General features: G+C 46.4%; 1 protein-coding gene across 1 annotated transcript in view; it reads left to right on the forward strand.

The window, feature by feature from the left end:
- The window catches only part of LOC135529360 (zinc finger protein DPF3-like), a 60,081-nt gene extending 34,246 nt beyond the window's left edge, over positions 1-25,835 (forward strand). The window contains exons 4-11 of the mRNA XM_064958138.1: positions 400-533; positions 795-887; positions 1,869-1,941; positions 6,504-6,656; positions 9,260-9,388; positions 16,181-16,293; positions 20,227-20,308; positions 22,271-25,835. Coding sequence (XP_064814210.1) covers positions 400-533; positions 795-887; positions 1,869-1,941; positions 6,504-6,656; positions 9,260-9,388; positions 16,181-16,293; positions 20,227-20,308; positions 22,271-22,338 — 845 coding nt within the window. The 3' untranslated portion in view covers positions 22,339-25,835. The remainder of the gene's footprint in view (positions 1-399; positions 534-794; positions 888-1,868; positions 1,942-6,503; positions 6,657-9,259; positions 9,389-16,180; positions 16,294-20,226; positions 20,309-22,270) is intronic.
- The last annotated feature ends 351 nt before the right edge of the window (positions 25,836-26,186 follow it).

Raw genomic sequence — 26,186 nt, forward strand, 5'->3', positions numbered from 1 at the left:
TTCACCTCTCCTCCTCATCCCTCCTTTATCCCCTGAACCTCTTTTCTTCTCCTCCTCATCCCCTGATCCTCTTCTCCCCTCATCCCTCCTTTATCCCCTGAACCTGGCATATTTCATGTTGTATTGCTTCTGACTCTGACACAACCCCCCCTTGGTTTAGGCCAATAAGAAACAGCATTGGGAAGGAGACTGGCCATTGGTGCTCTATGATCTCTCTCTCACACACACACACACACACACACACACACACACACACACACACACACACACAGAGCTCAGAGGTGTCAGTGCAGGGCTGGCTAACCACTAACCACTAATATCACTGGTGTGAACTGGTCGTCTGGAAGATGTGTGCTTGGTTTATACGATAGTCATTCCCCCCCCCCCCCCCCCCCCCAGAGGCAGAGCTGGCCCCTAAGAAGGAGCCCTCCCCAGGAGAGGCCACAGCTCTGGAGACCCTGCTCAGAGGGGAGGGGCTACTGGAGAAGAAGAAAGACATCATCAAGGAGGACGAGACCCTTCTAGAGATACAGGTATGGCAAGAGAGAAGGGACACACACACACATAGGGGCAACAGTAGATGGGCCTTATTGGCAAACAGCATGCAGCCAAATACAATAACTTTACCTTTCTTTACATACAAGATCACACTTTTAAACTGTCACGATGGGAACGCAGCGAATTCCTGATTTGTAAATTGTGTCAAATATCTACTTTCTTACCTCTGTCACTCGTCCTCCTCTCACCTCCTCCCCTTTTTTTTTAACCTCCCTCCTGTGTTTACTCGTCTGTAGAGGGTCCTGGAAGCAGACGAGAATGGGGACGGTTTCCATGACGACGAGGACTTTGAAGTGGACACTCCGAAGAGGAAGCAGAGGAAAGGAAGGGTGAGGAAGTCTCCGAGAAGGGTCTTCTACGACATCAAAAGGAACATCAAATTCAACATACCAATTTAGGACCTGGAAATAAAATACTTATTTTAAATATTTTTTTTTACCTTTATTTTACTAGGCAAGTCAGTTAAGAACAAATTCTTATTTTCAATGACGGCCTGGGAACAGTGGGTTAACTGCCTGTTCAGGGGCAGAACAACAGATTTTGTACCTTGTCAGCTCGGGGATTTGAACTTGCAACCTTTCAGTTACTAGTCCAATGCTCTAACCACTAGGCTACCCTGCCGCCCCGAGTTATAGAACTCATTGCCCTTTATGGTTTTGAGGGGTCCGTGTGCAATGTAAAACACCAAATAATGCATACAGAGCAGAATTAGGCCGATACACGCCAATTGTCAAAATCCAGACGAGACGTTAAATTCTACAACCACCTAAAAGGAACCCATTCCCAAACCTTCCAGAACAAAGCCATCACCTACAGAGAGATGAACCCGGAAAAGAGTCCCCTAAGCAAGCTGGTCCTGGGGCTCTGTTCACAAACACGAACAGACCCCAGGACAGCAACACATTAGACCAAATCATGAGAAAACTAAAAGATAATTACTTGACACATTGGACATATTTCCCTCAGATTACACAGATCCACAAAGAATTCGAAAACAAACCCAATTTTGATAAACTCCCATATCTACTGGGTGAAATACCACAGTGTGCCATCACAGCAGCAAGATGTGTGACCTGTTGCCGCAAGAAAAGGGCAACCAGTGAAGAACAAACACCATTGTAAATACAACCCATATTTATTTGAAATGTCTTTTATTCTTTTTGGAACTTTCGTGAGTGTAATATTTTCTGTTAATTTTATATTGTTCATTTAACTTGTGTTCATTATCTATTTCACTTGCTTTGGCAAAGAGAGAGAGAGAGAGCGAAAGAGGTCTAGTGTGGTGTGACATCATGTATTTCTCTTCACAGGGCAGAGGGTCCAGTCGCAGGAGGACAGAAGCTGCTACCAACGATGATGTGGATAAACCTTACGTCTGTGACAGTAAGACAAAATACAACAACAACAGACATCTCCTGTGAGATTGTGAATGACGTCTTTTCGGGTAACAGGGTTAGATTGATTTTGATTGGCTGAGACCAGAGTAGCTGTTTCCTGATCGGAATATTGTTGCCACGTGAACCAAATTTTGAGTTCAAACTTTTTTTTGAACTCAATTCCATCCGTAGAAGATCTGCTTAATGGATTAATGTTCTCGCGGTCGCAAACGACGTTGGCTCAATCGGAAAGCTTACAACACAGATATTCTGCGCCACGGACTGACTCTTAACTTTTCTGAATCCCACTTCTAACAGGAAATGACCTGTTATTGATTGTTATTAGGTCTCACTGTTCTCTATTATCTTACTATTATCAAGGTCTGTCTGTATCTGGACATGGTTAGCTGCCTAAGATACAATACATGAGCAAAAGTATGTGGACACCTGCTCGTCTAACATCACATTCCAAAATGACATTAATATAGAGTTGGTCCTCCTCTTTGTTGCTATAACAGCCTCCACTCTTCTAGGAAGGCTTTCCACTAGATGTTGGAACATTGCTGCTATAACAGCCTCCACTCTTCTGGGAAGGCTTTCCACTAGATGTTGGAACATTGCTGCTATAACAGCCTTCACTCTTCTGGGAAGGCTTTCCACTAGATGTTGGAACATTGCTGCTATAACAGCCTCCACTCCTCTAGGAAGGCTTTCCACTAGATGTTGGAACATTGCTGCTATAACAGCCACCACTCTTCTGGGAAGGCTTTCCACTAGATGTTGGAACATTGCTGCTATAACAGCCTCCACTCCTCTAGGAAGGCTTTCCACTAGATGTTGGAACATTGCTGCTATAACAGCCTCCACTCTTCTGGGAAGGCTTTCCACTAGATGTTGGAACATTGCTGCTATAACAGCCTCCACTCTTCTGGGAAGGCTTTCCACTAGATGTTGGAACATTGCTGCTATAACAGCCTCCACTCCTCTAGGGAGGTTTTCCACTAGATGTTGGAACATTGCTGCTATAACAGCCTCCACTCTTCTGGGAAGACTTTCCACTAGATGTTGGAACATTGCTGCTATAACAGCCCCCACTCTTCTGGGAAGGCTTTCCACTAGATGTTGGAACATTGCTGCTATAACAGCCTCCACTCCTCTAGGAAGGCTTTCCACTAGATGTTGGAACACTGCTGCTATAACAGCCTCCACTCCTCTAGGAAGGCTTTCCACTAGATGTTGGAACATTGCTGCTATAACAGCCTCCACTCTTCTGGGAAGGCTTTCCACTAGATGTTGGAACATTGCTGCTATAACAGCCTCCACTCCTCTAGGAAGGCTTTCCACTAGATGTTGGAACATTGCTGCTATAACAGCCTCCACTCTTCTGGGAAGGCTTTCCACTAGATGTTGGAACATTGCTGCTATAACAGCCTCCACTCTTCTGGGAAGGCTTTCCACTAGATGTTGGAACATTGCTGCTATAACAGCCTCCACTCTTCTGGGAAGGCTTTCCACTAGATGTTGGAACATTGCTGTGGGGACTTGCTTCCATTCAGCCACAAGAGCATTAATGAGGTCGGTCACTGATGTTGGCCTGGCTCGATTAGGAAGCGATCCAATTGATCTCGAAGGTGTGACTGATGGGGTTGAGGTCAGGGCTCTGTGCAGGCCAGTCAAGTTCTTCCACACCGATCTCAACAAACCATTTTGGTATGGACTTCGCTTTGTGCACGGGGGGCATCGTCTTGCTGAAACAAGGAAAGGACCTTCCCCAAACTGTTTCCACAAAGTTGGAAGCACAGAATCTTCTAGAATTTCATGGTGTGCTGTAGCGTTAAGGTTTCCGCCTGATCTTGAAACGTGATTCATCACTCCAGAGAACGTGTTTCCACTGCTTTGATCGCGACGCGCTTTACACCACTCCAGCCGACACGTGGCATTTTGCGCGTGGTGATCTGGGGCTTGTGTGCGGCTGCTCTGCAATGGAAACCCATTTCATGAAGCTCCCGACGAACAGTTCTTGTGCTGACGTTGCTTCTGTAACGGATGTGAAACGGCTAGCTTAGTTAGCGGTGGTGCGCGCTAAATAGCGTTTCAATCGGTGACTTCACTTGCTCTGAGACCTTGAAGTAGTAGTTCCCCTTGCTCTGCAAGGGCCGCGGCTTTTGTGGAGCGATGGGTAACGATGCTTCGAGGGTGACTGTTGTTGATGTGTGCAGAAGGTCCCTGGTTCGCGCCCGGGTATGGGCGAGGGGACGGTCTAAAGTTATACTGCTACACTTCCAGAGGCAGTTTGGGACTCGGTAGTGAGTGTTGCAACCGAGGACAGACCATATTTACATGCTATGCGCTTCAGCATTCAGGGGTCCCGCTCTGTGAGCTTGTGTGGCCTACCACTTTGCGGCTGAGCCGTTGTTGCTCCTAGACATTTCCACTTCACAGTGACAGCACTTACAGTTGACCGGGGCAGCTCCAGCAAGGCAGAAATTTGACAAACTGACATGTCGCTGAGCTCTTCAGGACGGGCCTATGTTTGTCTATGGAGATTGCATGGCGGTGTGCTCGATTTTATACACCTGTCAGCAACGGGTGTGGCTGAAATAGCTGAAATCCACTAATTTGAAGTAGTGTCCACATACTTTTGTATATATAGTGTAGCTTATTATTCAATAACCTTATTTGACTTTCCTTGGGGTGAGAGAAGCAACTGTTCCCTCTCTAGCATGTCGGACGTTAGCATAGCATGCTACTTCTACCTAAATGGAAACATGGGAGGACCTGGTACTCATGTCGTGAGATATTATAGCCTCTTTGACTGAATCTCTTATTTTAGTTATTTTTCTTTCTTTCTTTGTTCTTTTTCTTTTCATGTTCTCTGTTCCTTCCTTCCTTTCCAGACAGAAACAAACAAAAGCATAAGTCAAAAAGTGCCGACTCAGGTATCTGGATATGCGTGTGTCCTCTTTTCTCCGTGTGGCTTCTCTCTTAACGACAAGATCAGGGACTACTGGGGTCTGTTTGATTTGCGCTAGCATGGGGTCACGTTCAGACGGGTACACAGTTTACACCACATCCAGGCGTATAAAACAGATATGCTTATATTTAAATGTAGAATACAGAAGGATGTAAGATACAAGATGTGTCTATGTTGCACCCTCCTGAATGGAGCCCTGGTTGTCTTTCTGTTTCTGCTTTGGCTAATAATGGCCAAGGCTAAAGTAGAAATGCATCTGGCTACCAGCTAAACCAATCTAAGCAATCTATCGCTATTATGCTTACTAATTGCATAAGCATATGATTATTGAATTCTTCGACCAAAGCAAGCTTGCATGGCGCTACATAACTTTAAGGTATCTGCTGGTTTGTTATCAAGTTGCTGGGGAAGAATGATCTTTGAGCATCAGCTGAGCTAACGCATGTTTCTGTAGTGTTGTAACGATGCTGTCACAGACAACCTAACCTGCTGTCACTATGGTTTCTGGGTAATACAGACAACCTAACCTGCTGTCACTATGGTTTCTGGGTAATGCAGACAACCTAACCCGCTGTCACTGGGGTTTCTGGGTAATACAGACAACCTGACCTGCTGTCACTATGGTTTCTGGGTAATACAGACAACCTAACCTGCTGTCACTATGGTTTCTGGGTAATACAGACAACCTAACCTGCTGTCACTATGGTTTCTGGGTAATGCAGACAACCTAACCCGCTGTCACTGGGGTTTCTGGGTAATACAGACAACCTGACCTGCTGTCACTATGGTTTCTGGGTAATACAGACAACCTAACCTGCTGTCACTATGGTTTCTGGGTAATACAGACAACCTAACCTGCTGTCACTGGGGTTTCTGGGTAATACAGACAACCTAACCCGCTGTCACTATGGTTTCTGGGTAGTACAGACAACCTAACCCGCTGTCACTGGGGTTTCTGGGTATTACAGACAACCTAACCTGCTGTCACTGGGGGTTTCTGGGTAATAAAGACAACCTAACCCGCTGTCACTATGATGTTACCAGGCAACCTAACCTGCTGTCACTATGATGTTACCAGACAACCTAACCTGCTGTCACTGTGATGTTACCAGGCAACCTAACCTGTTGTCACTGTGTTGTTACCAGACAACCTAACCTGCTGTCACTATGGTTTCTGGGTAATACAGACAACCTAACCAGTGTTAGACAACAACATTCTCAACAGTGTTCTCAGAGTGGGCACCATTTCCCCACATATTGTCTTTCTCGAGTATTACAGTGCTGTGTCTTTCTAGGGAGTCCTTTCATAAAGACGTTGTTAGTTTTAGGGATCCTAGGCTACTATCCTAGTAGGAATGTTCTGGTGTCAATCCTCTTAAGATAAAGCCCTCCCCAATAAGACATTGAGGACCTTGTTAACGGGTTGGTTCTTTTGTCTTGAACGCTAGGTCGTCTTCAGTAGTGCACACAAGTAGATAAACGCTTTTTTGAAACTGTAAATTAAAATTAGATTTCAGTTATGACCATAGTGTTTCAAAACAATTTCCTCAATGTTCTGTGGTTCTAATGGATTCTAATGCTTCTGTGTTCTACAGTCTGTGGCAAACGCTACAAGAACCGCCCAGGCCTGAGTTACCACTACGCCCACACACACCTGGCTGAGGAGGAAGGGGAGGAGGAGAGGGAGGAAGAGATGCCACCGACCCCGCCACCACACCGACCAGACCCAGACCCAGACAACCACAAACGTAAGAGACGACCAGGGTTTAAACTAAATGCTTAGTAGTAGTACAGGGTTATAACTTGATGATGGAATGACACCCTATTATCTCTGACATACCACTGTTGAATGGAGTGTATTATCTCTGACATAGCATACCACTGTTGAATGGAGTTTATTATCTCTGACATAGCATACCACTGTTGAATGGAGTGTATTATCTCTGACATAGCATACCACTGTTGAATGGAGTGTATTATCTCTGACATAGCATACCACTGTTGAATGGAGTTTATTATCTCTGACATACCACTGTTGAATGGAGTTTATTATCTCTGACATAGCACTGTTGAATGGAGTTTATTATCTCTGACATAGCATACCACTGTTGAATGGAGTTTATTATCTCTGACATACCACTGGTGAATGGAGTGTATTATCTCTGACATACCACTGTTGAATGGAGTTTATTATCTCTGACATGCATAAATTATCTCAACGCTACATAAAGAGAGACAACTCAACGCTACATATAGAGAGACAACACTACATAAAGACAGACACCCCAACACTACATAAAGAGAGACAACACAACACTACATATAGAGAGACACCACTACATATAGAGAGACACCACAACACTACATAAAGAGAGACACCACAACACTACATAAAGAGAGACATCACAACACTATATAAAGAGAGATAACTCAACGCTACATAAAGAGAGACGCCACAACGCTACATAAAGAGAGATAACTCAACGCTACATAAAGAGAGACGCCACAACACTACATATAGAGAGACACCACTACATATAGAGAGACACCACAACACTACATAAAGAGAGACAACACTACATAAAGAGAGATAACTCAACGCTACATAAAGAGAGACGCCACAACACTACATAAAGACAGACACCACAACACTACAAGGGCGGCAGGGTAGCCTAGTGGTTAGAGTGTTGGACTAGTAACCAGAAGGTTGCAAGATCAAACCCCTGAGCTGACAAGGTACAACTCTGTCGTTCTGCCCCTGAACAGGCAGTTAACCCACTGTTCCTAGGCCGTCATTGTAAATAAGAATTTGTTCTTAACTGACTTGCCTAGTAAAATAAAGGTAAAATAAAAATGAAAAATAAATAAAGAGAGACACTACAACACTACATATAGAGAGACACTACATAAAGAGAGACAACACAACATAAAGAGAGACACCACAACACTACATAAAGAGAGACACTACATAAAGAGAGACCCTACAACACTACATAGAGAGACGCAGCAACACTACATAGAGAGAGACCCTACAACACTACATAGAGAGAGACCCTACAACACTACATTTTATTTCTTTACCTTTATTTAACCAGGCAAGTCAGTTAAGAACAAATTCTTATATATAATAATATATATATATATATACACACACACACTATATATGTTCCTAATGTTTTGTACACTCACTGTGTGTATATCTATATCCATATCCTACTCCTATACAGAGGGCGGATTCTGTATAGAAATCTATATTTTGTGTTTCTATACAGCTCAGAGGGCGGCAGATGGCTCCATCGTTCCTAACGAGGAGATAGATGCTGTATAGTAATCTATATTTTGTGTTTCTATACAGCTCAGAGGGCGGCAGATGGCTCCATCGTTCCTAACGAGGAGATAGATGCTGTATAGTAATCTATATTTTGTGTTTCTATACAGCTCAGAGGGCGGCAGATGGCTCCATCGTCCCTAACGAGGAGATAGATGCTGTATAGTAATCTATATTTTGTGTTTCTATACAGCTCAGAGGGCGGCAGATGGCTCCATCGTTCCTAACGAGGAGATAGATGCTGTATAGTAATCTATATTTTGTGTTTCTATACAGCTCAGAGGGCGGCAGATGGCTCCATCGTTCCTAACGAGGAGATAGATGCTGTATAGTAATCTATATTTTGTGTTTCTATACAGCTCAGAGGGCGGCAGATGGCTCCATCATCCCTAACGAGGAGATAGATGCTGTATAGTAATCTATATTTTGTGTTTCTATACAGCTCAGAGGGCGGCAGATGGCTCCATCGTCCCTAACGAGGAGATAGATGCTGTATAGTAATCTATATTTTGTGTTTCTATACAGCTCAGAGGGCGGCAGATGGCTCCATCGTTCCTAACGAGGAGATAGATGCTGTATAGTAATCTATATTTTGTGTTTCTATACAGCTCAGAGGGCGGCAGATGGCTCCATCGTTCCTAACGAGGAGATAGATGCTGTATAGTAATCTATATTTTGTGTTTCTATACAGCTCAGAGGGCGGCAGATGGCTCCATCATCCCTAACGAGGAGATAGATGCTGTATAGTAATCTATATTTTGTGTTTCTATACAGCTCAGAGGGCGGCAGATGGCTCCATCGTTCCTAACGAGGAGATAGATGCTGTATAGTAATCTATATTTTGTGTTTCTATACAGCTCAGAGGGCGGCAGATGGCTCCATCGTTCCTAACGAGGAGATAGATGCTGTATAGTAATCTATATTTTGTGTTTCTATACAGCTCAGAGGGCGGCAGATGGCTCCATCGTTCCTAACGAGGAGATAGATGCTGTATAGTAATCTATATTTTGTGTTTCTATACAGCTCAGAGGGCGGCAGATGGCTCCATCATCCCTAACGACTACTGTGACTTCTGTCTGGGAGACTCTGACTCTAACAGGAAGACTGGCCAGGCTGAGGAGCTGGTGTCCTGCTCTGACTGCGGCCGCTCCGGTGAGTAGACCGCACTACAGACTACTGTACAGACCGCACTACAGACTACTGTACAGACCGCACTACAGACTACTGTACAGACCGCACTACAGACTACTGTACAGACCGCACTACAGACTACTGTACAGACCGCACTACAGACTACTGTACAGACCGCACTACAGACTACTGTACAGACTGCACTACAGACTACTGTACAGACTTCACTATAGACTGCTCTACAGACTGCTCTACAGACTGTACTATAGACTGTACTATAGACCGCACTACAGACTACTGTACAGACTGCACTACAGACTACTGTACAGACTGCCTACAGACTACTGTACAGACTGCCTACAGACTACTGTACAGACTGCACTATAGACTACTGTACAGACCGCACTACAGACTACTGTACAGACTGCACTACAGACTACTGTACAGACTGCCTACAGACTACTGTACAGACTGCCTACAGACTACTGTACAGACTGCACTATAGACTACTGTACAGACCGCACTACAGACTACTGTACAGACTGCACTATAGACTACTGTACAGACTGCCTACAGACTGTACTATAGACTGCACTACAGACTGCTCTACAGACTGCACTATAGACTACTGTACAGACCGCACTACAGACTACTGAACAGACTGCACTATAGACTACTGTACAGACCGCACTACAGACTACTGAACAGACTGCACTATAGACTACTGTACAGACTGCCTACAGACTACTGTACAGACTGCACTATAGACTACTGTACAGACCGCTCTACAGACTACTGTACAGACTGCCTACAGACTACTGTACAGACCGCACTATAGACTACTGTACAGACTGCCTACAGACTACTGTACAGACTGCACTATAGACTGTACTATAGACTGCACCACAGACTGCACTACAGACTGCTCTACAGACTACTGTACAGACCGCACTACAGACTACTGTACAGACTGCACTATAGACTGCACTACAGACTGCACTATAGACTACTGTACAGACTGCACTACAGACTGCTCTACAGACTACTGTACAGACTGCACTATAGACTACTGTACAGACTGCACTACAGACTGCTCTACAGACTACTGTACAGACTGCACTACAGACTACTGCACAGACTGTACTATAGACTGCTCTACAGACTACTGTACAGACTGCACTATAGACTGCACTACAGACTGCACTATAGACTACTGTACAGACTGCACTACAGACTACTGTACAGACTGTACTATAGACTGCTCTACAGACTACTGTACAGACTGCACTATAGACTGCACTACAGACTGCACTATAGACTACTGTACAGACTGCACTATAGACTGCACTATAGACTGCACTACAGACTACTGTACAGACTGCACTATAGACTGCACTACAGACTGCTCTACAGACTACACTACAGACTGCTCTACAGGCTGTACTACATACTGCACTATATACTGCACTACAGACTGCACTACAGACTGCTCTACACACTGTACTACAGACTGCACTACAGACTGCTCTACAGACTGCACTACAGACTACTGTACAGACTGCACTATAGACTGCACTACAGACTGCTCTACAGACTACTGTACAGACTGCACTATAGACTGCTGTACAGACTGCACTATAGACTGCTGTACAGACTGCACTACAGACTGCTCTACAGACTGCTCTACAGACTGCTCTACATACTGCACTACAGACTACTGTACAGACTGCACTATAGACTGCACTACAGACTGCCTACAGACTACTGTACAGACTGCACTATAGACTGCTGTACAGACTGCACTATAGACTGCACTACAGACTGCTCTATAGACTGCACTACAGACTGCTCTATAGACTGCACTACAGACTGCTCTACAGACTACTGTACAGACTGCCTACAGACTACTGTACAGACTGCACTATAGACTGCTGTACAGACTGCACTACAGACTGCTCTACAGACTGCACTATAGACTGCTCTACAGACTGCACTATAGACTGCTCTACAGACTGCTCTACAGACTGCACTATAGACTGCTCTACAGACTGCACTATAGACTGCTCTACAGACTGCTTTACATACTGCACTACAGACGACTGTACAGACTGCACTATAGACTGCACTACAGACTGCTCTACAGACTGCACTATAGACTGCACTACAGACTGCACTACAGACTGCTCTACAGACTGCTCTACAGACTGCACTACATACTGCACTACAGACTGCACTACATACTGCACTACAGACTGCACTATAGACTGCTCTACAGACTGCACTACATACTGCACTATAGACTGCTCTACAGACTCCACTACATACTGCTCTACAGACTGCACTACAGACTGCACTATAGACTGCTCTACAGACTGCACTACATACTGCTCTACAGACTGCACTACAGACTGCACTACATACTGCACTACAGACTGCACTACAGACTGCACTATAGACTGCACTATAGACTGTACTACAGACTGCACTATAGACTGTACTACAGACTGCACTACAGACTGCTCTACAGACTGCACTACATACTGCACTACAGACTGCACTACATACTGTACTACAGACTGTTCTACAGACTACACTACAGACTGCTCTACAGACTGCACTATAGACTGTACTACAGACTGCACTGTAGACTGCTCTACAGACTGCTCTACAGACTGCTCTACAGACTGTACTACAGACTGCTCTACAGACTGCACTATAGACTGCTCTACAGACTGCACTACATACTGCACTACAGACTGCACTACATACTGCACTACAGACTGCACTACATACTGCACTACAGACTGCACTACATACTGTACTACAGACTGTTCTACAGACTACACTACAGACTGCTCTACAGACTGCACTATAGACTGTACTACAGACTGCACTGTAGACTGCTCTACAGACTGCTCTACAGACTGCTCTACAGACTGTACTACAGACTGCTCTACAGACTGCACTATAGACTGCTCTACAGACTGCACTATAGACTGCTCTACAGACTGCTCTACAGACTGCTCTACAGACTGCTCTCCACACTGCTCTACAGACTGCACTATAGACTGCTCTACAGACTGCTCTACAGACTGCACTACAGACTGCACTACATACTGCTCTACAGACTGCTCTACAGACTGCACTACAGACTGCACTATAGACTGCACTACAGACTGCTCTACAGACTACTGTACTACAGACTGCACTACAGACTGCTCTACAGACTGCTCTACAGACTGCACTGTAGACTGCTCTACAGACTGCACTACATACTGCTCTACAGACTGCTCTACAGACTGCACTACAGACTGCACTGTAGACTGCTCTACAGACTGTACTACAGACTGCACTGTAGACTGCTCTACAGACTGCACTGTAGACTGCTCTACAGACTGTACTACAGACTGTACTATAGACTGCTCTACAGACTGTACTACAGACTGCTCTACAGACTGCACTACAGACTGCTCTACAGACTGTACTACAGACTGCACTGTAGACTGCTCTACAGACTGCACTGTAGACTGCTCTACAGACTGCTCTACAGACTGCACTGTAGACTGCTCTACAGACTGCTCTACAGACTGCACTACAGACTGCACTACAGACTGCTCTACAGACTGCACTGTAGACTGCTCTACAGACTGCACTATAGACTGCACTATAGACTGTACTACAGACTGCTCTACAGACTGCACTACAGACTGCTCTACAGACTGTACTACAGACTGCACTGTAGACTGCTCTACAGACTGCACTGTAGACTGCTCTACAGACTGCTCTACAGACTGCACTGTAGACTGCTCTACAGACTGCACTACAGACTGCTCTACAGACTGCACTACAGACTGCTCTACAGACTGCACTGTAGACTGCTCTACAGACTGTACTACAGACTGCACTATAGACTGCACTGTAGCAAGGCCAAGCTGTGTCCTTCATGGCTAGAGATACCCACACTTTAAAACTGTAAATATATTCCTCTAGTGTTACACAGTGTAATATAGCCAAGGATGACTTCAGTCTAGTAATGTTAGAGATAGTAATGTTTCACCTATATTACATTGATTCCAATAAACCATTTTGAAATGAAATCACTATTAACAGTAGTAGACAAGAGTTGTATCCCACCATATCTACTCTGTCCAGTCGTGAACATTAAGTACACCGACACTGGTCAGATAGGTCACAAATCCTCAGAGGTATTTAATTCACAATCTCTGGAAGAGTTGTTCTATATTCACGCTAGCTGGCCGGGGCCGTGGGGGAACGTAGACAGACGGGAGCAGGAAGACGAGCGTTCTCTGGAAGAGTTGTTCTATATTCACGCTAGCTGGCCGGGGCCGTGGGGGAACGTAGACAGACGGGAGCAGGAAGACGAGCGTTCTCTGGAAGAGTTGTTCTATATTCACGCTAGCTGGCCGGGGCCGTGGGGGAACGTAGACAGACTGGAGCAGGAAGACGAGCGTTCTCTGGAAGAGTTGTTCTGCGACGCGTAGCCTAGTGGTTAGAGTGTAGAGGCGGCAGGTAGCCTAGTGGTTAGAGTGTAGAGGAGGCAGGGTAGCCTAGTGGTTAGAGTGTAGAGGCGGCAGGTAGCCTAGTGGTTAGAGTGTAGAGGTGGCAGAGTAGCCTAGTGGTTAGAGTGTAGAGGAGGCAGGGTAGCCTAGTGGTTAGAGTGTAGAGGCGGCAGGTAGCCTAGTGGTTAGAGTGTAGAGGCGGCAGGTAGCCTAGTGGTTAGAGTGTAGAGGAGGCAGGGTAGCCTAGTGGTTAGAGTGTAGAGGCGGCAGGTAGCCTAGTGGTTAGAGTGTAGAGGTGGCAGAGTAGCCTAGTGGTTAGAGTGTAGAGGCGGCAGGTAGCCTAGTGGTTAGAGTGTAGAGGCGGCAGGTAGCCTAGTGGTTAGAGTGTAGAGGAGGCAGGGTAGCCTAGAGGTTAGAGTGTAGAGGCGGCAGGTAGCCTAGTAGTTAGAGTGTAGAGGTGGCAGAGTAGCCTAGTGGTTAGAGTGTAGAGGTGGCAGGGTAGCCTAGTGGTTAGAGTGTAGAGGAGGCAGGGTAGCCTAGTGGTTAGAGTGTAGAGGCGGCAGGTAGCCTAGTGGTTAGAGTGTAGAGGCGGCAGGGTAGCCTAGTGGTTAGAGTGTAGAGACGGCAGGTAGCCTAGTGGTTAGAGTGTAGAGGCGGCAGGGTAGCCTAGTGGTTAGAGCATTGGACTAGTAACCGGAAGGTTGCAAATTCAAACCCCCGAGCTGACAAGGTACAAATCTGTCGTTCTGCCCCTGAACAGGCAGCTAACCCACAGTTAAGAATTGGTTCTTAACTGACTTGCCTAGTTAAATAAAGGTAACACTTTAATTAAAATAAAAAGCCAGTCAACCTTCTTTGAGGATGTCGAGCTGGAGGACATTTTTGTTTTCCGACGATGAAGACAATCGGTGCTGAGACAGAACTCTTTTTTCTTGAAAAGCTAAATAATTTGCAGAAAAAACTGCAGCTTCTTTTTATGTTTTCTGGACTTTTTGTAGATACTTTGAATAAGTTAGGGAATGTTATTTTCCTACAAAACAAACTCTTGAGAGCAAAGGATGGACATCAAGGCATCTGTTGCTGTTTGAGAGAGCTTTTTCTTGGAGCTTTTCTTATTTTTCCTCTGAAGGAGAAAAGCCAGTGCTGTTCTATATAACATGGATTTAATCATTTAGTAAAGCCTAAATAGTTCAAGAATTGACCGGAATTAAACCCAAATATAAACTGGTCCTATACCTCTTGAGCATGCTGCTGTTACCTCTGGACTGTAAGGGTGTTGAGGAGGGGTGTACTTGGACCCCGAGTCGCTCCATTGGTCAGAGAGGACAGTTAGCCGAGAGGTAAGAGCCAATCGGCATCTTCTTGTCCCTCTCTCTCTGTAGAGACCATTGAACCTCGGCTGGTGTAGGAACACATGGAAAGAAGATGATTGGATAAATGTGTCAGTCATTGTTCCACCACCGTAGGATGGAAGATATTACCTATCCAAATACCAAGACAATCACACATTCACTCTGGCTCTTGGGTCCAAAATGTTTCCTTTAACTTACCTTTAATTGATCAATGACACAGTCATTTCCCATTCAAATCAATCCCCTTACTTTAATGCATCATCATCATCATCGTCATCATCGAGAGAGAGAGAGAGAGAGAGACACAGAGAGAGAGAGACACAGAGAGAGAGAGACACAGAGAGAGAGACACTGAGAGAGAGAGAGAGACACAGAGAGAGAGAGACACAGAGAGAGAGACACAGAGAGAGAGACACAGAGAGAGAGACACAGAGAGAGAGAGACACAGAGAGAGAGAGACACAGAGAGAGAGAGAGAGACACAGAGAGAGAGAGACACAGAGAGAGAGAGACACAGAGGGATGTTTGTGTGCCCGGTCCAATGATTGTCTCTGCCAGGACTGTTTGGTTTCAGAGAGATGAGTGCTTATGGCTCCTTGATATCCCATTGACACTGATGATGAATTCACTTGTGGCTATTATGAATGGGTAACGTGTGTTATTCTGACAGCTCCATTATAGTAAAGTAGGCCGGTCACAAGCCCACTATACTTAAGTCAGAAAACATGTTTGTTTGATTGTTGGCAATGTGATTTTAGCCACAACTTGTCATAGACCGTATGAATGACTGAGGAGACCGTCAGCTACCTATGTCTGCTGTGTTCATTCGACGTACAGCAAGAACTCATTGACCATTATTGCAGCATATTAAACGAATCAGAGCTGATTAGCGTTTTTCTGCATTGAGTTGTAAAATGTAAATCTCCCTCTTTCCCTCCCCAGGCCACCCAACCTGTCTGCAGTTCACAGACAACATGATGACGGCGGTGAAGACCTACCAGTGGCAGTGCATCGAGTGCAAGTCCTGCAGCCTCTGCGGCACCTCCGAGAACGACGTAAGTGCGATGGATAACTCTGAGCCCAGAGGATTCCTTAAAACTCTCGTTAGCTCCCGTAACTACCTAGCCTTTAGCTCAGTGGGCTACCGTTGTTCTCGGGAGGTCAGTTCACAGTGGAAGGGATTCCGTGTCTGTGATGTGGTGTTGTGTCAGTTACCACCCCGTGTCAGTTACCACCCCGTGTCAGTTACCACCCCGTGTCAGTTACCACCCTGTGTCAGTTACCACCCTGTGTCTGTTACCACTCTGTGTCAGTTACCACCCTGTGTCAGTTACCACCCTGTGTCAGTTACCACCCTGTGTCAGTTACCACCCTGTGTCAGTTACCACCCTGTGTCAGTTACCTCAGTCAGTTACCACCCTGTGTCAGTTACCTCAGTCAGTTACCACCCTGTGTCAGTTACCACCCCGTGTCAGTTACCACCCTGTGTCAGTTACCACCCTGTGTCAGTTACCACCCTGTGTCAGTTACCACCCTGTGTCAGTTACCTTAGTCAGTTACCACCCCGTGTCAGTTACCACCCTGTGTCAGTTACCACCCTGTGTCAGTTACCACCCTGTGTCAGTTACCACACAGTGTCAGTTACCACCCTGTGTCAGTTACCACCCTGTGTCAGTTACCACACAGTGTCTGTTACCACACAGTGTCTGTTACCACCCTGTGTCAGTTACCACCCTGTGTCAGTTACCACCCCGTGTCAGTTACCACACAGTGTCAGTTACCACCCTGTGTCAGTTACCACCCTGTGTCAGTTACCACACAGTGTCTGTTACCACACAGTGTCTGTTACCACCCTGTGTCAGTTACCTTAGTCAGTTACCACCCCGTGTCAGTTACCACCCTGTGTCAGTTACCACCCTGTGTCAGTTACCACCCTGTGTCAGTTACCACACAGTGTCTGTTACCACCCTGTGTCAGTTACCTTAGTCAGTTACCACCCCGTGTCAGTTACCACCCTGTGTCAGTTACCACACAGTGTCTGTTACCACCCTGTGTCAGTTACCTTAGTCAGTTACCACCCTGTGTCAGTTACCACCCTGTGTCAGTTACCACCCCGTGTCAGTTACCTTAGTCAGTTACCACCCTGTGTCAGTTACCACCCTGTGTCAGTTACCACCCCGTGTCAGTTACCTTAGTCAGTTACCACCCTGTGTCAGTTACCACCCCGTGTCAGTTACCACCCCGTGTCAGTTACCACCCTGTGTCAGTTACCACCCCGTGTCAGTTACCTTAGTCAGTTACCACCCCGTGTCAGTTACCACCCCGTGTCAGTTACCACCCCGTGTCAGTTACCACCCCGTGTCAGTTACCACCCCGTGTCAGTTACCACACAGTGTCAGTTACCACCCTGTGTCAGTTACCACCCTGTGTCAGTTACCACCCCGGGTCAGTTACCACCCCGGGTCAGTTACCACCCCGTGTCAGTTACCACCCTGTGTCAGTTACCACCCTGTGTCAGTTACCACCCCGTGTCAGTTACCACCCGTGTCAGTTACCACCCCGTGTCAGTTACCACCCGTGTCAGTTACCACCCCCGTGTCAGTTACCACCCGTGTCAGTTACCACCCCGTGTCAGTTACCACCCGTGTCAGTTACCACCCGTGTCAGTTACCACCCGTGTCAGTTACCACCCCGTGTCAGTTACCACCCGTGTCAGTTACCACCCCGTGTCAGTTACCACCCCGTGTCAGTTACCACCCGTGTCAGTTACCACCCGTGTCAGTTACCACCCGTGTCAGTTACCACCCGTGTCAGTTACCACCCTGTGTCAGTTACCACCCTGTGTCAGTTACCACCCCGTGTCAGTTACCACCCCGTGTCAGTTACCTTAGTCAGTTACCACCCTGTGTCAGTTACCACCCTGTGTCAGTTACCACCCGTGTCAGTTACCACCCCGTGTCAGTTACCACCCGTGTCAGTTACCACCCGTGTCAGTTACCACCCGTGTCAGTTACCACCCCGTGTCAGTTACCACCCGTGTCAGTTACCACCCCGTGTCAGTTACCACCCCGTGTCTGTTACCACATTGTGTCAGTTACCACCCTGTGTCAGTTACCACCCTGTGTCAGTTACCACCCTGTGTCAGTTACCACCCTGTGTCAGTTACCACCCCGTGTCAGTTACCACCCCGTGTCAGTTACCTTAGTCAGTTACCACCCTGTGTCAGTTACCACCCTGTGTCAGTTACCACCCCGTGTCAGTTACCACCCTGTGTCAGTTACCACCCCGTGTCAGTTACCACACAGTGTCTGTTACCACTCTGTGTCAGTTACCACCCAGTCAGTTACCACCCTGGGTCAGTTACCTTAGTCAGTTACCACCCTGTGTCAGTTACCACACTGTGTCAGTTACCACCCAGTCAGTTACCACCCTGTGTCAGTTACCACCCCGTGTCAGTTACCACACAGTGTCTGTTACCACTCTGTGTCAGTTACCACCCAGTCAGTTACCACCCTGTGTCAGTTACCACCCTGTGTCAGTTACCACCCTGTGTCAGTTACCACACTGTGTCAGTTACCACCCAGTCAGTTACCACCCTGTGTCAGTTACCACCCTGTGTCAGTTACCACCCTGTGTCAGTTACCTTAGTCAGTTACCACCCTGTGTCAGTTACCACCCTGTGTCAGTTACCACATTGTCAGTTACCACCCTGTGTCTGTTACCACATTGTGTCAGTTACCACCCTGTGTCTGTTACCACCCTGTGTCAGTTACCACACAGTGTCAGTTACCACACAGTGTCAGTTACCACCCTGTGTCTGTTACCACATTGTGTCAGTTACCACCCTGTGTCTGTTACCACCCTGTGTCAGTTACCACCCTGTGTCAGTTACCACCCTGTGTCAGTTACCACCCTGTTTCAGTTACCACCCTGTGTCAGTTACCACCCTGTGTCAGTTACCACCCTGTGTCAGTTACCACCCTGTGTCTGTTACCACATTGTGTCAGTTACCACCCTGTGTCTGTTACCACCCGGTGTCAGTTACCACACAGTGTCAGTTACCACCCTGTGTCAGTTACCACCCTGTGTCTGTTACCACATTGTGTCAGTTACCACCCTGTGTCTGTTACCACCCTGTGTCAGTTACCACCCTGTGTCAGTTACCACCCTGTTTCAGTTACCACCCTGTGTCAGTTACCACCCTGTTTCTGTTACCACCCTGTGTCTGTTACCACCCTGTGTCAGTTACCACCCTGTGTCAGTTACCACCCTGTTTCTGTTACCACCCTGTGTCTGTTACCACCCTGTGTCAGTTACCACCCTGTGTCAGTTACCACCCTGTGTCAGTTACCACCCTGTGTCAGTTACCACCCTGTATCAGTTACCACATTGTGTCAGTTACCACCCTGTGTCAGTTACCACCCTGTGTCAGTTACCACCCTGTGTCAGTTACCTCACAGTCAGTTACCACCCTGTGTCAGTTACCACCCTGTGTCAGTTACCACCCTGTGTCAGTTACCACCCTGTGTCAGTTACCACCCTGTGTCAGTTACCTCACAGTCAGTTACCACCCTGTGTCAGTTACCACCCTGTGTCAGTTACCACATTGTGTCAGTTACCACACCGTGTCAGTTACCACCCTGTGTCAGTTACCACCCCGTGTCAGTTACCACCCTGTGTCAGTTACCACCCTGTGTCAGTTACCACCCTGTGTCAGTTACCACCCCGTGTCAGTTACCACCCTGTGTCAGTTACCACCCTGTGTCAGTTACCACCCCGTGTCAGTTACCTCACAGTCAGTTACCACCCCGTGTCTGTTACCACCCTGTGTCAGTTACCACCCCGTGTCAGTTACCACCCCGTTTCTGTTACCACCCCGTGTCAGTTACCACCCTGTGTCAGTTACCACCCTGTGTCAGTTACCACCCTGTGTCAGTTACCACCCTGTGACAGTTATAATTGTGTCAACATTGTGTGTTTGTCTGTAGGACCAGCTGTTGTTCTGTGACGACTGTGACAGAGGATACCACATGTACTGTCTGAAGCCCCCCATGACCAAACCTCCTGAAGGTAAGACCACTGGACAGTGCAGTATACATTATAAAGACTGGTCCCACACAGCTCAGTGATAATACACAGAGTCTCCTCCTCTCTGACGGACATTCTCACCGGGAGACTTTGAGTGTGGCAGAGAGTTCCGGAAACAATGTTTTTAAACGTCAAGACATTAAACAGCGGCTCAGTACTTGCAACTACCAGCACATGAACACAATGTTGCATTTCTAGTCCACAACAAGTGTTTTGACTCACTCTCTCTACCCTCCTCCTCTCTACATCTCTCTCTCTCTCTCTCCCCCCTCCTCTCTACATCTCTCTCCCCCTCCTCTCTACATCTCTCTCTCCCTCCTCCTCTCTACATCTCTCTCTCCCCCTCCTCTCTACATCTCTCTCTCTCCCCCTCCTCCTCTCTACATCTCTCTCTCTCCCTCCTCCTCCTCTCTCTCATCTCTCTCTCTCCCCTCCTCCTCTCTACATCTCTCTCTCTCTCCCCTCCTCCTCTCTACATCTCTCTCTCCCCTCCTCCTCTCTACATCGCTCTCTCTCCCCTCCTCTCTACATCTCTCTCTCCCCCCTCCTCTCTACATCTCTCTCTCCCCCCTCCTCTCTACATCTCTCCCCTCCTCCTCTCTACATCTCTCCCCTCCTCCTCTCTACATCTCTCTCTCTCTCCCCTCCTCTCTACATCTCTCTCTCTCCCCTCCTCCTCTCTACATCTCTCTCTCTCCCCTCCTCCTCTCTACATCTCTCTCTCTCCCCTCCTCCTCTCTACATCTCTCTCTCTCCCCTCCTCCTCTCTACATCTCTCTCTCTCTCCCCTCCTCCTCTCTACATCTCTCTCTCTCCCCTCCTCCTCTCTACATCTCTGTCTCTCTCTCTCCCATCCTCCTCTCTACATCTCTGTCTCTCTCTCTCCCCTCCTCCTCTCTACATCTCTGTCTCTCTCTCTCTCCCCTCCTCCTCTCTACATCTCTCTCTCCCCCCCTCCTCTCTACATCTCTCTCTCCCCCTCCTCTCTACATCTCTCTCTCTCTCCCCCTCCTCTCTACATCTCTCTCTCTCTCCCCCCCCCTCCTCTCTACATCTCTCTCTCTCCCCTCCTCCTCTCTACATCTCTCTCTTTCTCCCCCTCCTCCTCTCTACATCTCTCTCTCTCCCCTCATCCTCTCTACATCTCCCCTCCTCCTCTCTACATCTCTCTCGCTCTCCCCTCCTCCTCTGCTACTCTCTCTCTCTCTCCCCCTCCTCTCTACATCTCTCTCCCCTCCTCTCTACATCTCTCTCCCTCCTCTCCACCTCTCTCTCTCTCTACCCCCTCCTCTCTATATCTCTCTCCCCCTCCTATCTACATCTCTCTCCCCCTCCTCTCTACATCTCTCTCCCCCTCCTCTCTACATCTCTCTCTCCCTCCTCATCTCTCTCTCCCTCCTCTACATCTCTCTCCCCCTCCTCTCTACATCTCTCTCCCTCCTCATCTCTCTCTCCCTCCTCTCCACCTCTCTCTCTCTCTCTCTCCCCCCTCCTCTCTACATCTCTCTCCCCCTCCTCTCTACATCTCTCTCCCCCTCCCTCTCCACATCTCTCTCCCTCCTCTCTACATCTCTCTCCCCCTCCCTCTCCACATCTCTCTCCCCCTCCTCTCTACATCTCTCTCCCCCTCCCTCTCCACATCCCTCTCCCTCCTCTCTACATCTCTCTCCCCTCCCTCTCCACATCTCTCTCCCCCTCCCTCTCCACATCTCTCTCCCCCTCCCTCTCCACATCTCTCTTCCCCTCCCTCTCCACATCTCTCTCCCCCTCCCTCCCTCTCTACATCTCTCTCCCTCCTCTCTACATCTCTCTCTCTCCCCATCCTCTCTACACTCTCTCTCCCCCTCCTCTCCCCCCCCCTCTCCTCCCTCCTCTCCCCCTCCTCTCTCCCCTCCTCTCCCCCTCCTCTCCCCCTCCTCTCTCCCCCCACCTCTCTCCCCCCAGGGAGCTGGAGCTGTCACCTGTGTTTGGATCTGTTGAAGCACAAGGCCTCAGCCTATGAAGAGCCATAGCATCACACCATAATGGATTTACAGGCTCAGGGCGTAACGTTCAGTCTCACCTCGTTCACTTTCTCAGTTTCTTGTGTGAGGAGAAAGTGCTACCCTCTACCTCTGAAATGGAAACACAACCCTACAGATGCAACACTTCTACAACATGCAATCCTTATCTGCCAATCAGTTCTCTACCTCACAACTTCACAACCAACCACAGACAGAACCCAACAGGCAAACAGGCAATACATTCCACCAGTGATTTACCAGGTATCATGTGAGGTCATAATTAAGCGACATAGGTCAGGACCACTTTGAACCAAAATGTCATTCTGTGCTATAAAGAAAAAAGAAAAGAAAAAAAAAACCTCCACAAAGAATAGTAATTAGTTTAAATAGTAATCTTGTTCCACAGTGTTTGACACTGCTGTTGTACCATGTAGTCTCATCTGACTGTTAGCTAACTAGAGATATTTGTCTTAGCTGAGATCAAAAAAACACTTATGTGCCTGACAAGGAGAGTTTGTGTCTGTTTGACAAACATTTGATTTCGTTTCCAGTCCCGTCCTTGTTTAGATTTCACAGTGACGTTCGTTCATATTTTGCACCAAGACATATTAAATATTTGAAATGGCATTACTCACAGGACTTGTCAAACATCATTTTATCAAGGTGTAACGCAATCCCCCGTTAGGGGGTCGTTGCAGCCACTATTTTATATTACAGTTAGTTGGTTTTTTTGCCCAGTTTGTGGTTACTAGGATACTAAGTACCCAATGACAACGATCTAAACAGTTATTCATTTAAAACTGGTCGAAATGTCTGGTTGTTGTGACTGTTGCTGTGGACGGATGCTTTGTTTGATAGAGAAAGCATACAAGAGGACTTCAGAGTCCGCTATCTAAATCACGTTACCATACAAGAGGACTTCAGAGTCCGCTATCTAAATCACGTTACCATACCAGAGGACTTCAGAGTCCGCTATCTAAATCATGTTACCATACAAGAGGACTTCAGAGTCCGCTATCTAAATCACGTTACCATACAAGAGGACTTCAGAGTCCGCTATCTAAATCACGTTACCATACAAGAGGACTTCAGAGTCCGCTATCTAAATCATGTTTCATGTTACCATACAAGAGGACTTCAGAGTCCGCTATCTAAATCACGTTACCATACAAGAGGACTTCAGAGTCCGCTATCTAAATCACGTTACCATACCAGAGGACTTCAGAGTCCGCTATCTAAATCACGTTACCATACCAGAGGACTTCAGAGTCCGCTATCTAAATCACGTTGCCATACCAGAGGACTTCAGAGTCCGCTATCTAAATCACGTTGCCATACCAGAGGACTTCAGAGTCCGCTATCTAAATCACGTTACCATACAAGAGGACTTCAGAGTCCGCTATCTAAATCATGTTACCATACCAGAGGACTTCAGAGTCCGCTATCTAAATCACGTTACCATACCAGAGGACTTCAGAGTCCGCTATCTAAATCACGTTGCCATACCAGAGGACTTCAGAGTCCGCTATCTAAATCACGTTACCATACAAGAGGACTTCAGAGTCCGCTATCTAAATCACGTTACCATACCAGAGGACTTCAGAGTCCGCTATCTAAATCACGTTACCATACAAGAGGACTTCAGAGTCCGCTATCTAAATCACGTTACCATACAAGAGGACTTCAGAGTCCGCTATCTAAATCACGTTACCATACAAGAGGACTTCAGAGTCCGCTATCTAAATCACGTTACCATACAAGAGGACTTCAGAGTCCGCTATCTAAATCACGTTACCATACCAGAGGACTTCAGAGTCCGCTATCTAAATCACGTTACCATACCAGAGGACTTCAGAGTCCGCTATCTAAATCACGTTACCATACAAGAGGACTTCAGAGTCCGCTATCTAAATCACGTTACCATACAAGAGGACTTCAGAGTCCGCTATCTAAATCATGTTTCATGTTACCATACAAGAGGACTTCAGAGTCCGCTATCTAAATCACGTTACCATACAAGAGGACTTCAGAGTCCGCTATCTAAATCACGTTACCATACCAGAGGACTTCAGAGTCCGCTATCTAAATCATGTTACCATACCAGAGGACTTCAGAGTCCGCTATCTAAATCACGTTACCATACCAGAGGACTTCAGAGTCCGCTATCTAAATCACGTTGCCATACCAGAGGACTTCAGAGTCCGCTATCTAAATCACGTTACCATACAAGAGGACTTCAGAGTCCGCTATCTAAATCACGTTACCATACCAGAGGACTTCAGAGTCCGCTATCTAAATCACGTTACCATACAAGAGGACTTCAGAGTCCGCTATCTAAATCACGTTACCATACAAGAGGACTTCAGAGTCCGCTATCTAAATCACGTTACCATACAAGAGGACTTCAGAGTCCGCTATCTAAATCACGTTACCATACCAGAGGTTTTGGCATGTTGTTGTTGTTGTTGTTGTTGGGAAGATTGATGTAGGACATTGAGACAATTATAGGACTGCATCCATAGACCATAGAGACATATTCACATAGAGACACAATCCATTCACACTGGCTCACAAACATATACAAAACACATACCTCGTAGCTCTACCACCACGTTTCAGTCGGTGAATGGTACCAGGCTATCGTTCGACTGGCACGTAGGATACCTCGCATTGTCCGCGTTATCATGCGCCCGTTGTTTTTTTGTACATTTTGTATCTTATGTTTTAGTAAATGTCAATTTGTTTTATAGGCTTCCTTCCACTTTGTATATCATTCAAAACTTCTAATGTAAAACTCCAAAATTCTTATATAACGATTCACGTTCTTCCACGTGAACATGATGGCGATAGATTGCACTGAACAAGGTCATTATAGATTACATTATAGGACTATTGGATAGATTTTAAAGAACACGGAAACACAATCCTAAAACAGTGGTAGAAGACCTGAAATTGTTTTTAGCGATATTGTTTTAAAAAAAAAAAAAAAAAAAATAAAGTATTTAATGCTAAAAATGAATGACGACGTCATGACTGGAAATGTCTTACAACTATTTTCTTATTTTGTTTTGCGCTTTTGTGTTGAATATTGTTTCTCTCCTCAGACAATCATGAAGTAGACTAGATACTGCATATTGCTCGAGTACCCACTATTCCCTAAATAGTGCACTACTTATGGGCCCTTGTTAACTATAGTGCACTAATATAAGGAATAAGATGCCATTTTGAGACGCATCCATGATGTTAATTAACATCTGAATGGTTTCCTTGGTTTAACCCCCCCCCCCCCCCCCATGTGGGCTGTTTTAACAACTTCCTGTTTATATCACCATGCCAACTTCACACTCTTGAGAAATATGTGTGTCAGTATAATTTTGTTTTATATTGGAGACCATCAATTATATATGGATACTATTTTGTGTTGGTTTTGGGTACATTGTTAAAACGTTTGTATGTATGTTTTAGTTTTTTTTTGTGTTGAAATAAAGATTTAGTCCTTGGTTATACTCTCGACTAATTAATTTGTTTGAGCTGGTTAGTGATATTGCTCTGACATCTGTTTGACATTTCTTTAGTTAAATGTGTTCTGGGATAACAGCATCCCGCTAAAAATGACTAGAATGTAAATATCTGTAAGACCTCTCATCTTAGTGCAAGTCGAGGTCAAAACTAGGCATCGACTGGCTCCATTTTGTAGGCCTATGGTTTTCACCCTCACATGGTACATGAGTGTTGGCACTTCCGTCTCTGTGATCATTACAGACACTGTGTTGTGTCGTAGTTAAACCATCCAAGGCTGTTTAACCTTGATATATATATATATAACAGTAAGAGCTTGGGGGTCATTCAGTGACTAC

The sequence above is a fragment of the Oncorhynchus masou genome, unplaced genomic scaffold (genome assembly GCF_036934945.1).
Source record: "Oncorhynchus masou masou isolate Uvic2021 unplaced genomic scaffold, UVic_Omas_1.1 unplaced_scaffold_1146, whole genome shotgun sequence".
NCBI classification, from domain to species: Eukaryota; Metazoa; Chordata; class Actinopteri; order Salmoniformes; family Salmonidae; genus Oncorhynchus; species Oncorhynchus masou.